Source organism: Ursus americanus, chromosome 10 (genome assembly GCF_024610735.1).
Source record: "Ursus americanus isolate L20-20 chromosome 10, mUrsAme1.1.p, whole genome shotgun sequence".
Classification (NCBI taxonomy): Eukaryota; Metazoa; Chordata; class Mammalia; order Carnivora; family Ursidae; genus Ursus; species Ursus americanus.
This window is the reverse complement of record NC_142136.1, coordinates 10021209-10035722: the sequence shown is the minus strand read 5'-3', so window position 1 is coordinate 10035722 and position 14514 is coordinate 10021209. Positions and strand designations below refer to the sequence as shown.

The 14514-nt window shown below is 40.4% G+C and overlaps 1 protein-coding gene across 3 annotated transcripts in view; it reads right to left on the bottom strand.

Annotated features, from left to right (window-relative positions):
* Positions 1–14514, bottom strand: part of NALCN (sodium leak channel, non-selective) — a 307920-nt gene that overhangs the window by 245665 nt on the left and 47741 nt on the right. For all 3 annotated transcript variants that reach the window (XM_087865000.1, XM_045812791.2, XM_087864999.1), the window contains one exon: positions 8114–8268. In XM_087865000.1, coding sequence (XP_087721126.1) covers positions 8114–8268 — 155 coding nt within the window. The remainder of the gene's footprint in view (positions 1–8113; positions 8269–14514) is intronic.

The following is a 14514-nucleotide window of genomic DNA, read 5'->3' as shown; positions in this document are numbered from 1 at the left end:
TAAATTATCGTGTGAAACTGTACTGCCCCCCAGGTATATTCTTTCATACTTCCATTCTCACATAAAAATCACATTTATAATGCACCGACTCTGTCACACAGTATGCTGCGGGGGGATAGATGCCAAGCCAGAGACCCACTCTGAAGTGCCCTCAGTTTGCCGCGGACGTCACTGTCACCCTCCTTCACATTCATCCCTCTGTCCCAGAGACATGGCGATGGGAGGAGAAGGCAGCAGGTCCGGTGCACTGTTAACGCTGGAAGACTTGTCTCCCTCCCCATCATAATGAGACCCTCTAATGAACCAGCTGTCCTGACCAGCCATGGGGAAGGGCAGTGACCCATGGCCGACTTCACAGATAATGCAGGCTTTGACCTTAGCGCTTGGGCAGCAAGACTTGTCTCCCAACTGTGGCTCGGGTGTGACTTTGGGTCAATCAATTCTTTCTCATCTCATTCTCCTCACTTTTAATTGGGGATAATGACACCTTATAGGTTTATTGTGATGATGAAAAACATCTTGGATAGAAAAACTTTTTGCCTGGTGTTAGAAACATAATAAGTAATCGATAAATGATAAGCAGTACTTGTCATAAGAATTGACAGTAATTACAATAATAAAGATCGTCTATGGGCAATTAGTCACCATAAGAAGATAGTGTTTGTTATTTCCTGGCTTTACCTTTGATTACTGTATATAAAGAATAGGGAAAACAGTCCACTACATTCAGTCCAGGTAAAGCACATATAACTTAAGTGTTTTTTCTATTAGTTTCTATCAGAATGTCCGGTTTATAGTTTGATCTTGCTAATGGACTTCCTCTAACTGAAATAAATTGTTTCGATCAGGTTTAGTCTATAATAGATTTTTACAAATTTGGGCTTTTGTGTTTTGTTCTTAAGATTCTGAAGGCTAATGACAACAAGAAATGCCTGATACCTATTTACTTTCCTAAGTGACTTCTCAAGATGAATTTTATCCTTATATGTCATATACTGGGTTGTTCTATCAAAACTAAATATATTTTGATCACTTTGGTGTATACAAATATCTAATTATAAAATTGTACACCTGAAACTTACATAATAAGAAAAATAAAAATAGGAAAGAAATAACTAAAAGAAGACAGACAACTTCTCTTCCCTCTTGGAAGCCAGACATCAGATAAACAGTCTGATCATAACTTCATTCCAATTATGAGAAAACATCGGATAGAACCAAGTTGAGAGACATTCTGCAAAATAACTGACTAGTGCTTCTGAAAAGTGTCAAGACCATGAAAGACAAAGCTGACAAACTTACAGATTGGAGGAGATTAGGGAGTTAATAACTAAGGGCAGGATCTTGAGATAGAAGAAGATCATCAGTGGGTCAACCAGTGAAATTTAACAGGATGTGTACTATAGTTAATAGCATTGTGTCCCGTTGATGTCTTAGCTGTAATGAGATAGTACAGTTGTGTAAGAAGTTACTGTTCTGGGAACCTGGGTGATGTGTATAAAGGAACTCTCTGCACTATTTTGTAACTCTTATGTGAGTCTAAAATCAGTTCGACATAAAAAGTTAAAAAAATTAAATAAGTAAAGACATAAAAAAAGAAAACCAACAAAAAACTCTGAACATGTTTTGTTTTTACCTGACTGTTCAATGAATGGAGAGTTCAAACCTGAATAGATTTGTACTCATCTGCTGTCCCCAATTTCTTACCTCTTTTGAAAGATCATGACAAGTAAATTGCCAGTTTAATGGCATTTGCTGTGATTTCCTTCCCACGGGTGATAGACTTGTTGTTGCCTTTTTCTAACTGGCACATCACGTCTGTTTGGATAGTTGTCTTCTGTGCAGCATTGTACCAAAGGTGAGTGACGCTAACCTGCTACTATAAAATTAAGATTACCGCTAACTTTGCAAGGTATTTTTTCAAGTTTGATTTTCAATTAAACATTGAACTGAAATGTACAAAGCTGGAGGGAAAAGGTAAGTTTTAGTGGGAGTCTGTGAATCAGAAATGAGTTTAGCTCTGCCTCCGTGCGGAATTCTCTAGAACTCTGACCTTGCTCACTCTGATGCTCAGTTGCCCTCTCAATAAAACTGTGTGGGTAAACCAAATGGCTACTGTCTTTTCCAGCTCAAAATTCCTCTAGTTTCACTCTCAGTGCCATTACAGAAAATCACAGTGTTCTCAGACTGTATGCCCCACGTGTGGATAAGCATGTGACAACAGAGGGGACGGGAGAGGCTGGCTGAAAGTGGGGTAAGTACTCAGAACATGGAAGGAAGTAGGACACATTTTCAAAACAGGGTACACTGATGTGGTATTTTGGTTTCACCTCTACACTATGGTGTTTTGGGGGTGTCATCAGTCCCCAAACCTTTTCACCATGTGCTGGCTCCCCACCTCGCCACACTCCACTGTAGTCACAGAACGCGAATGTCCGCTGAACATGTTTTGTGATCTTCAGATATGTCCTTCCAATAATGTATATTCCTTCATAGGTTTGAAATGTGGAGAGTATGTGATGTCTCAAGTGCATAGGCTAACGTCCTAGAGAAGATGTATTAGTTGAGGGTCCTTAAGAATGGGCTGCAGGAAAGGTACCCAGAAAGAAAGATGGAAAGGTATTTAAATGGAAGAGAGAGACAGAAAAACAGCCAGCATCTCCATTACCGTTTGGCACAGGGATTTATGGGAAGACAGAAAGTCAACCACTGAGTGCTGGGGACCATGCAGGAAATAGCATGGCAGTGGCTTTTGCTCACTGAGCTACGGGAGGCTTTTCTGAAGTCTATGGAAGGAGGGCCTCTTGGCAATCTGCTAAAAGACAGGGAGTGGCTCAACCCAGGGTCACAAACTCAAATGCATAGGGATAAATAAAAGTATAGGCACGAAGCTTAATGACACTGTAGAAAGCTCAATGGCATGGGCGAAATAGGGGTAAGATTCTAATGAGAGAGAGAAAGCACAAAAGGAAATATATTTCTGAGAATAACAAGAGAAGAATAATTGATTAACGAAGACCAAACGCTACAAAAAAATTGGCCCTCTAGAATTCTGCACATTGAGTAGAGGGAGATAAAATGTGGAATATCAGTTAATAGGAACAGAATGCAAGGTGCAGAATACCTTGTCCCCGTCCCCTCTCCTGTCCCCCCTTGCTGTAAGATCCTGAACAATCTGAGTAGCAAACTGTTGCAGGAAGAAGGTAATAATACGAGAGATGTATCCCTTACACCATCTTACAGATAAAGACATTGAGGCCAGAAGAGGTTAATTCCTTTGCCCGGTCACCACACCCGTATGTAGCACAGCTGTGATCCAAACCCCAGGGCCATTATTTTGAGCTTTGAATTTTTCCTAAACGAGAATATTTTTTACTTTGTAATGCATTCTTGTGCTAGTACACATATACCTCCATCACATGATTCACATATTGTATAAAATGATACATTTTTTATTGCTGAGAATAAGGACACTAATATCATTACACTACCTCCCCTGATTTTCTTCTCGTCTCTTCTACACGACTGTAAGCTACAATATTTATATTATACTCTGGAAATCCTGAAGTCGTATTAGCTTTGTTTATACAGTGAGGAGATACTAGACACTAGGTTCATGACCCACCCTTCTTGATTGGGCAAGTGTCTTCAAGAAGGATTAATGTAAATGGAAGTCTCTGAGTTCTGGCTTCCTCAGCAGTAACCAAAATGAGTTTCTCTGAGGACTTTGTAAGCCCGGTGTCCTTGTATCCCAGACTTGAATTCTGACAAGTTTCAGTCCTCTCTGATGGCTCCCCTTGGAACTGACTGGGGACCCCGGGGCTCCTCCCGGACCCCCCGTTTGAGCGTCGCTTGGAAAAAAAAGAAAAAGAACTGACTTGATCATTTTTTTCTGGATGCCCATCGGATGCTTTCTTTAGCTCTGAAGTCCAACACCTTTAGTAAGAAATGCCTCAGTGTTGATTGTTCTCTTGGCATCTACTGAGACAGTGGTACCCTTTAAATCCATTTATTTAGGTCGTCTTCTTCGCAATTTTAAAAACTGTATCTTTTGGATATTTTTTTTTTCAGTTTTAAACATATCTAAAAATCCATTTTTATAGATATGGTCCTCATTCTTTTTGACTGTTACTCACCTGTGAAATCAATTTTAAAGGACCAGGTGTTTGTCAGGGAGCACTGCGGGAGAGAAGGGAGTTTTTTTTTCTAAGATAGGTGTGTTTGCCTCTGTACCACTGCCGCCTCGATCCAGGTGCTCATAACTGTGCATGCACATTAGGACACCCTCGAGCTTCTGAAAACCATCTACGCCTTGGACCGTTCCAAGGTTTTCATTTAACTGGCCCAGGAGTGGTGCTTGAGAATTGGTGCGTTTTAAAAGACTCCCCAAGGTCATCCTAAGGTATAGCCGGGTTGGCCCCTTGTATTTGTCAACATGGATCAGCAGCATCGGGGCCCCTCTAGACTGAGGGTCTGTCTTCTTCTTTATTTCTCTACCAACTGCTTGCAGGAACAAGGGCTCCACTTTGAGGTACCCCACTGAGTCCCAGAAAGCTCCCACGGTCAGCCACACACTGATCCCCTAACTCAAAGAGAGGACTGTTCTGCTCCTCTGGGAATAGTCCTTATTTTTAATGTCAGCATTCTGCTGACTGTGCCTGAGATCCTCAGTAGCCAGAGTCCTTTCAGGAAGTGTTCTGTTAGACACCTGGTCTTCCAATGCGTGGTTTACTAGTTACAGGTTTTTCGGAGTCCTCGGATATGGAAATTGCATTTCTGTTTCTCTGTCTCCTTGATGGTGGATGATTTCAGAGACGCAAAGGTGTCTTTACTCTGCAATTTTACAGGTGGGGCTCCGTGTAATTTTTCTACTTTAATGACTCTGACTTTATTAATATGTTTCAAAAATTGGGTTTCTCAACATCACCAATTTTAATGAGACATAAAGCTACTTATAAATGAAACTTTATAAATGCGGTGAAATTCAATGCATTGTATGACAATTTGATTAATAAGAAGAGGAAATGTACTCCTTTTAAATTAATCATGCTTACTTACCATAAAGTACATTGGTCAAATTTATATGCACAATTAGGCACCTAATTGTTTTAAATTCAACTGCATGCAAAAAGAGGTGATCATGTGTGTCTAAGCAAATAATTACTTTTCCTCATTTTGGGGGGAAAATTATGTTTTGTTTTCATAAAAACTTTAAAGATGGTCTAAAATACCACAATTTGTGTATCTACGTAGATGCATGATATCAGACCACTTCAGTCCAAACTACACTGAACATTTTAAAATTTTTTGATTTTAGCACAAAGTTAACATTTCCTTATGTAACCATTAGTCATACAATGGCGTTGAACTCAAGCATCATTTGAGAAAAAGAAGCAAACAGACCAAACTAAGCTTGTATAGAAAAGCAAGTCATGAGGAGTGGTGAATACTGCCAACAAAAACAGACAAAACTGGGGGAAAGAACAAAAAGAAAACAACTTAATTCTCTATTATGGCTCTATATCGTAACACAAACATGACTGGTCACCACCAAATTCAAAAGGACATATACTTTGTTCAGCCCATTAGTAAATATTTATAGAGACCGGCGTTGCGCCAGGCCCTGAAGGCATGGAGATGAAAAGATGTACTTCCTGTTTTCAAGGAGCTTAAATCCTTGGGAGATAAATGTGCAAATAAACAGTAAGATTATTGCCTTAGCGGGGGCCTGCTGCCCCCAGGGCAGTTCTCTCCTTGAGTCCGGCTTCTCAAGCCAACACACTCTATGAGGAAACTCCCTCCCTCAAAGAGAGTACCGTACAAGTCATCGGAAGTCATAGTGAGGAAAGCTGAATCAGCTTGAATATAATGCAGCATTTTGAGTTTAGACACAATTGCTGCATTCAAAATGGCCAGGAAGTGATTTGATTTAGCAATATATTTCGAAAGGACTGGAGGTTTTTGTGCAAGGACAGCCTCACTACTGATTGCTGGCCACCCTCCATACAAGACATGGGTACACCCAGTTAGCCCCCCTTAAGACAAAGAGCCGCAGGCTCTGTGAAGCCCTGCATTCTAGCTGTGCCCCAGCTGTTAGGATTCCTGCATCTTGTTCCACCAGCTTACCAAAGCTGTATATCCCATCTCCCATACCACACCTGTGATTTCCTGCTCATCCCTGAAAGTCAGTGTATAATGTGTAAAAGTCCTCTGCTCTTAGGAGCCGAGGGGAAGGCTGTGAGATTGATTCCAAAACCAGATAAGTTTAAGAGAGTACAGCAAATTGAAATGCTTCCACATCTGCTGGCTCCTAAATTTCTGGACTTTACAAAATTTTATCATTGGCCAAAGGGATGAAAGATTATCCGTCTAAATTCAATAGTGGAAATCCACCTCTGAGGGCATATTAAAATATAAGAATAAAAATTTAGGAATGTTGTTTGCAAAACTCACTTTTTTTTTTAATACCAACTCATTGTGTTTTTCAGGCCAAGTTCAGTATTCTATTCTATCCAGAGGCGGTCTCCTTGTGGTTTTGTTCACATTCCAGAAAAGTATTCCTCAATCAGTGCAAGACCTTCACATACTCTTTCTGAAATTCCAGTATGTGGCCGAGTGCTTGATGCCATCCTGTAATAACACTGTCTGGGAGCAGCTATGACTAAGGCCAGGGTGAGAGGAGGATTTATCAGCCACCGATTCTGACGTGCGAAGATTGATTGGCTAGGTTCATAGCAGTTGCCATCAGGGTTGACAGGATCTCATGCTCTCTCCTCTGGCCATGAATCCCCCCACTGTACGGCTGCCCACTGAGATATGAAACCACATGAAAAGTCACAAAATAGATTTGGCTTCGAAGGAGCATAACCACCACTCTGCTACACACTGAGATTTTTCTCTAAGACCCTCACATCTAAACGCTCTTAAATGCAGCTGGGCCTTGAAACTTTAAGGAGAAATTAATTGTTTTTTTTTTTTTCCCAAATTTTTCTGATAACGATTCTGTTATGGACTGAATGTTTGTGCTCCCCCAACCCCAAATTCTTATGCTGAAGTCCTAACTCCCAGTGCAATGGTATTAGGAGATGGGGCCTTTGGAAGGTCGATTCAATTTAGATGAAGTCATAAGGGTGCTCTCTCCTGATGGGATTATTTCCCTCTTTCTCCCTCCCTCACTCTCTCTCTGTCTCTCTTTCTCCCCACCCCCACCACCATGTAAGAACATGGTGAGAAGAGAGCCATGTGCAAGCCGAGGAGAGGGGCCTCACCAGATCCAAACATGCTGGCACCCTGATCTTGGACTTCCAGCCTCCAGACTGGTGAGAAATGAATTTACATTATTTATACCACCCAGTCCATGGTATTTTGTTACGGCAGCCTGAGCTGGCTAAAACAGATTCTCAAAGCATAAGATAATTGTTTAGAATTCTGTGGGTTTTTTTTTTTTCGGTAATGAAATTTGCACAACTTGCATGGAATTGTAATAAACGCAATGGTATGGAGTAAATGGCAGATGCTAAGTGCTTTCATTACTGTACAGAATGGCACATTTCAGGACTTTGTAGGACAAGCCACTAATAAATGTATACATTTGAACACGTCATATTCGTGTATAAGCACTTCCCACACATCTATTATACACTGATGGATATTCATTAAGTATTTCCTTAGCTGTCTTCTGTTCCAGGATTACTTTCCAGCTCGTCCACTCATCAATGGCTACTATTTCAGAGACGCGAAGACTTACCTTGCTTACTGCGGGACAGTTATATGTGGAAGGAAACCAAGCCTTGTTTATCTTTGAGTCAACAAGCCCTGAACCTTGCTCACTGAAATATTTTTAAATGCTATAATTAGGAATCAAAAATAGTCTAAGATCAGGGATATTTCACTCTCTAAAGACACTGCTAAATACCCATCCAAGCAGACTGTAGTTTACAGACTGCAGGGTAGACTATATCACAATGTCGGCAGATGGTTAAAATCTGCCGTTGTGTTTCTGAAATGTTATATAGACAATCTTAACAGAAAATATCAATTACACAAGTATTCTTTCCATTTCATAAACATTGTACAATAGAAACTGAAAATGTGTTTTAGTGGTAAGACAGACCTATCTCATTAAAGCCACTGTAGCCCAGCTCTTGCCTGCTAAGTCCCAGGTCTTCAAGGTCCATGCATTTAAATCCTGGGGGGCACTGGTAGCCTTCCTCCAGCTCTGGTGAGCAGTGCGTATCTGGGATAGCTAAGCTATTCCAGGTTACGTTTCTGTGAACAAATTACAAAATGTTAGACGATTTCGACCACGGTAAATGTTGATTAAAATGAATAACGTAATCACCCTCTACTAATCGCTGCTCCATACGGACACAGATGTAAAATTCATGATGGCGGTCATGGCGCTGATGACAGTAAACACTCTCAAATGATACCAGATGTATCCTCACAGTGGCGCTTTTTAAGGATACTATTACCATTATTGTTTTTGCCATTAAGGACCAAGACCCGGATAAGCCAAGGAAAGAATGTTCCTGTAGATTTGCAAGGCATGTTAATGTGCTTGGGGCTTCCTTGTTATTCACAGAATGCTTAACCTAACTGTGGGCACAAATCTTACTTCTTCACCTCTAAGCAATAGTGAGGACAGTCATTTTCCATATGGTACAACTATGAGTCCCATAATGACATTTGGCCTTCTTCTGTGTTGGCAGATGGGCAGTTAAGAAAGGAAACCAGACAAAATAAGATGAGACTGAAGGAACCAAAGGGATGGCATTGGAAAAAGAGAGATTACGGGTGATTTAGTGAGGGTCTTTTAGGTGGATGGTGATATATCCCTATTTCATCGTTCTGGAGGGCAAGGTGGAGATTAAACTGATGCACAGGATTTAGATAAGTAACAGCTTTCTTGGGAGCGAGTACAGGTCATCATTGGAATGGGGACTGTGGAATCTCGTTCTGGGCTGACCTTTAAAATGGGCCCGGAACAGCTGCTATCTGAGGCAATTCACACGGCTTGGGCAGAGGCCAAAGTTTAGGCTAGACGATTTCACAAGCCTTCTAAATCCATGATTTTATTACAACTCATTTCCCACTACTTCAATGTTTCTAGGCATTTCCTAAGTGGGGACCGTTCTCAGGACAGTCTCAGTCCCTAGCTTATGGCCAAATTGAGGCAGACATGTTGGGTCATATTTCTTCTTTAATACCCTCTTAAACTCAATTGGCTTCTTTCTTCCCTATATATAATATGCTTTCTCCAGAGTCTGACACCTAACTCTCTGAGATCCCTTACCTGCTTGAGCAACCGTGCACACACACATTCACGGGTTTACACACACCCCTCCCTCCCAGGCCTGGTGACACCCCACCCAGTTCTGTCTCAGCCATCAACAAAGCTCTAAAAGCCTCACCCGCACTTTAGACCCCTCAAGCGTGTTCCTTCAGGATTCCGTGTTAGCTGCAAGGCAATAATCTGTCTACTGGCTCAGGAAATACGTTTTTAAAGAACTGTTCCCTCTAGTCCTAAATTAAGCTGCTCCTTTGGATCCCACGTGCAAAACTCCGGGGGGAAGGTCTCATTGTGGAAATTACCACTTGGTTATGTCAGAGAGATGATTTTAAGCAGACATATCATTTATTTTTCCTCATTTCACCTTTTTATATGTAGGCTAAATATCCATCTTTGCTGACGTCTGATCTGACTCTGTTTCTGATGTGGAAGCCACATACACGGGCAAAGTGGTAAAAGGGACTGGCTTCAGAGTTTCAGAGTAAGCTTTTCTGGGTTTGATCTCAAGCCCTGCCAATTACGAGTTATGTGACTTGAACAAAGTTCTACATGTTTCTAAACTCAGTTTCTTCATCTGTCAGGTGGGAGAGTAACCATAATTCGAAGCAAAGCCTGTATGAAGATTAAGTAAAGGAAACCAAGGAATGCACCCAGCATGTTACAATAAAAAAAGGCTCAATTATAACAATAATGCTCAATAAATGCTTATTATAAATAATTAGTAATCATTACAATGATAAAATGTAGCATACAATTAAAACACATGTAAAAACACAATAAAGACTTGTCAGAAGAACAGAAGGAATTCAGGTGCCTGATATTGACAGCATTTTGTTCACGGGATTATGCAGTTAAAAGAAACCTTATAGATCACCCAATTCTTAACTTCAGGAAGGTGAAGGTGAACTTCAGAGAGGGATGCCCAATAAAATTAAAGATTTCTTTCATTTCTAAGGCTTTAAGAAGACAACAGCAGCAATGATTAAGAAAGCACTGTCTCCATGAAAAACTTAAAAAACATCATCTTTGAGCTATTTGGGTAGGAAAACTGGACTCCAGAGCCAGTCTGCTGGATGTGAATTCTAGCTTAGCCTTCAGCACGTGTGTGACCTCCCCTATCCATGCCTCAGTTTCTTCCTCAGGTGATGGCAGGGAAATGCCTATCTCCCAGGGCTTTGGCAAACCTGTAATGACTTAGGTCTGTAAAGTACTTAAAACAGGGTACGCAGCAGACAGTGTCAGGTGTTACTGATTGCTGTTGGCATCTCGAAATTTGTAGACTGCTTAGATTGGAACCCTAGTCCTGGTGTGTGCTGCCTCAGTTTCCACATTTCTGAAATGGGGACAGCCTTTTTATCTACTTGTAGGAGTATCTTAATGACTAAATGAGCTAATGTACAACTCCCAGAATAGCACTGGGAATTAGTCAATCACTCAATAATGGTTAACTATTATGATTATGCTTTCACTGGTTTATAAGTATTAGAGTATTTTTTCCTTTTTTATTTGATTTATTTTTCTTCTTTCATATTAACACTGATTCTCATTTTAAGCACAACCCTCACCAGTACAGATATTATGTTGAAATCTTTTGGCTTCAGAGGAAGCAGATTTGAAACATATTATTTTTGCCAACATCAAGCTATTAGCAAATGCTTGTTAGAGACACATATATTAGATGATTAATTGCCCTGGAACTCATGTATCCAAAACCACATGATGATTACTCTTTTTAAACGTGGAAATAAACATCAAGAGTTTCAGAATGTATATTTGTTATTTATCTTAGTTTCGTTGTCACAGTTAACAAGAATCTTCTAGGTTTCATTTTTATTTGTTAATGCTAATTATTCCCTTGTTCATCTTCCCTCAGATATTCATGATAGAACAAGAGGCTCTCTGGAATTAGGGAGGGTAGAATTCTTGCTACCACCAGCCAAACTCTAAATATAGACAATGATTCTTCCAGTCCTAATAAATATTCACTCATGCTTAAGTGGGTTTCAAGACCTGCATTCCTTACTCACAATTGGATTTCTTGAAATAAATGATCTACTTCTAATCCCTCTGATTTAATTTTTAGCCCATTTTCATGATCTCCAATCCACTGAACTTGCTGTAGTTTATTTCCATGTGCCCCATCCAACTGGAACGTTTTCAGTTTTTATCTTCTGCCACTTCTGAGCAGCATTCCACATAGTTGTTTTGGTGGTAGGCGGGATAACGGCCCCCTAAAGATGTCCACATCCTAATCTCTGGAACACTTGAATATGTTATGTTACGTGACAAATAGAATTAAGGTTATAGATGTGAACAAGGCTAAAAGTCTTGAGTGATGATCCTGGTTTATCTGGGTGGGCCCAACCTAATCACACAAGTTCTTAAAAATACAAAACCTTTCCCAGTTGTGGTTAGGGAGAGAGGCAATGTTGCTGGCTTGGAAGATGCTAGTCTCATCCCCTTTTCTTAGGTCACTCTCCTTTTCCATCTTTTCCTCCTATAACTGGCCCTCAGGCCTGAGTTGCTCTGAGCTTGGACCTTAGCCTCCTATTTTTTCATGATACTCTCTTTCTATGCAGACAAATCCATTTCCATAGTTTCAATTCTCTCTCACCCTAGGTGTCTCTTAGAGTCTCAGAGCTACGTGTCCAACTACCTATTAGATGTTTCCACCAGGCTACACCCCAAGTGCCTCCAACTCTACACCCCTTACTGAACAGACTCTTTCACCAACATTTCTTCATAACAAGCAGCACCATGAGACCTTCATCCAAAGTAGAGAGCAAGCTTGAGATTGTGGAATCTCCTTGATACCTTCTTCTCCCTCAACTTCCATAACTAGTCGTCATGTGTCCCTAAATATCCTCCAAAATATCTTTTGAGCTCATTCAACTCTCACCATCTCCACCTCCACCCGCACCACAATCTAGTCCCCTAACTGGTCATCCTGCAGCCACTCTTAGCCCTTCTGATGCATTAGCCACAGAGCATGAAGACAGACATTTCATAACCTCAGTCTTACCTGAGGTCTGTCTGTGGCGAATCTCACCCAAAAGACCCTGAAGGATATGGCTCCTCCCCTTTCAAGTGTCCTTGTATCCAGCCATGGTGGACTTCTCCTGGCTCTTGGTATGCTCCTTCTACCTCAGGACTTTTTCGTCTGCTTGGAAATCTCGCCTCCCACCTTTGCTTGGTTAACCCCTCTTTCAGCTTTCGGGCCGCCAGCCTGAATGTCACGTTCTTAGGGGAGCTATTCCAAGTCCCTCAGGCTGAGTTAGGCTTCTCTGCTATAATTTCTCAAAGTACCCACACTTTCCATTTCTGGCACTTGGGAAATGCGTAATTCATGTTTGAGTGGTCAACTGCTCATTGGATGTCTTCCAAACTCAACTGTTCCCTGGTGTAACCTGCAATTCCATATAGCTCCTGACACATAGTCTGTGATGATTAAATTTATGAGTGAATTTGGCTAGATTATGATGCCCAGTTGTTTGGTCAAACACCATGTAAATGTTGCTGTGAAGGTATTTTTTTAGATATGATTAACATTTAAATCAGTAGATGTTGAGTAAAGCAGATTACTCTACATTTATGTGGGCCTCGTCTAATCAATTGAAGGCCTTCAGAAAAAATACTGAGGTCTTCTGAAAATAATTCTGCCTCCATACTACCTCTGGATTCAAGACTGCAACAATAGCTCATTCTGAAATTTTCAGCTTGCTGGCCTGCTCTGAAGATTTTGGTATTGCTAATCCCATAATCACATAAGCCAATTCTTTAAAATGAATCCCATTGGGATACTTGGATGGCTAAGTCAGTTGAGTGTCTGACTCTTGGTTTTGGCTCAGGTCATGATTTCAGGGTCCTGGGATTGAGCCCCATGGCAGGCTCTGTGCTCAGTGAGAGTCTGCTGGAGATTCTCTCTTTCCCCCACCCTCTGTCTTTAAAATAAACAAATAAAATCTTTAAAAAAATGAAAATAAATAAATAAAATGAACCTCACTGCTTTCTAATATACACATCCTATTGGTTCTGTTTCTCTGAAGAACCTTGACTAATACATAGTAGATGTTGTCATAATTATTTTTTGGCTAACTGAAGGAATGTGTCTTTCCACCATTATTTAAATCTATGGCAAATCTATTTATGTGTTTGTTTATTTGTTTGCTTATAAAGTAACTACAGAAGAAATTCTTTAACAATTGGATCTTGTTGTTTTTATGCAATTTTTAAGTGTGATATCTAAAAACTGGCATGGATTTTCCATTTTTTAAATTTTGGCTTTAGTAGTTTCCATGTTTCAAATAAATACTGGAATCCCTTGGAGCAGTTAATTATTTTTCAAAAGACATTAATTATCTGCTTGGCATATGGTTTTTTTTTAATTCTCTCTCTCTCTCTCTTTTTTTTTTTTTTGTTCAGAGAGGGAAGGTGGAGAGGGGCAGGATACAGAGAGAATCTTAAGCAGGCGCCCAGCTGAGTGTGCCTGATGCGGGGCTTGATCCCATGACCCTAAGATCATGACCTGAGCCAGAATCAAGAGTTGGATGCTTAACTCACTGAGCCACCCAAGTGCCCTTATTCTTTAATTCTTAAAATATTTTATTTACATTATGTAGGGGTTTGAGATCTAAGAAAATATGTTCTCAACTTGTTGCTAATATTGTTTGTAACAGCCCCAAACAACACCTCAGTACTGAAGAGTTGTATGGTTTTCAGTTAATCATTGCTCCTGATAGTAGAGAGCACTGACTGAGCTGTATATTGGAACACAAGGATTATCACCTCAGTTCAGTGATTAACTGACTTAATTACCTTGGGCAATTCACTTAGACCATCTGAGCCTCAGTTTCCTTATCTGTAAAATGAGAAACTTTTCAGCTATTATTAAAGAACAATTCTCACAACGACCTCATCACACTTTCATATTTTTTTTAAAAAGTAATAATTAGAGTGAACCATGTGCCCATTGTGTTCTGTTCTCATCCATCCACAGGACTCACCAATGCCAAGTGCAATAGCTAAAGACATGTTCACATTGCTCTCCTCATGACTCACAGTGTCATCTCTCTCTGCTGGTATCGAACTGCTGTCACTGCTTGCTGCAACACACATAGCGTTGGCCTTTTGTAATGACTGTCACTTACGAACATAACTATGCTTATCATTACTTAGCCCCTTTTCAGAAATTGTTTTTCCCGTATTCACTTTATTTCATTTGT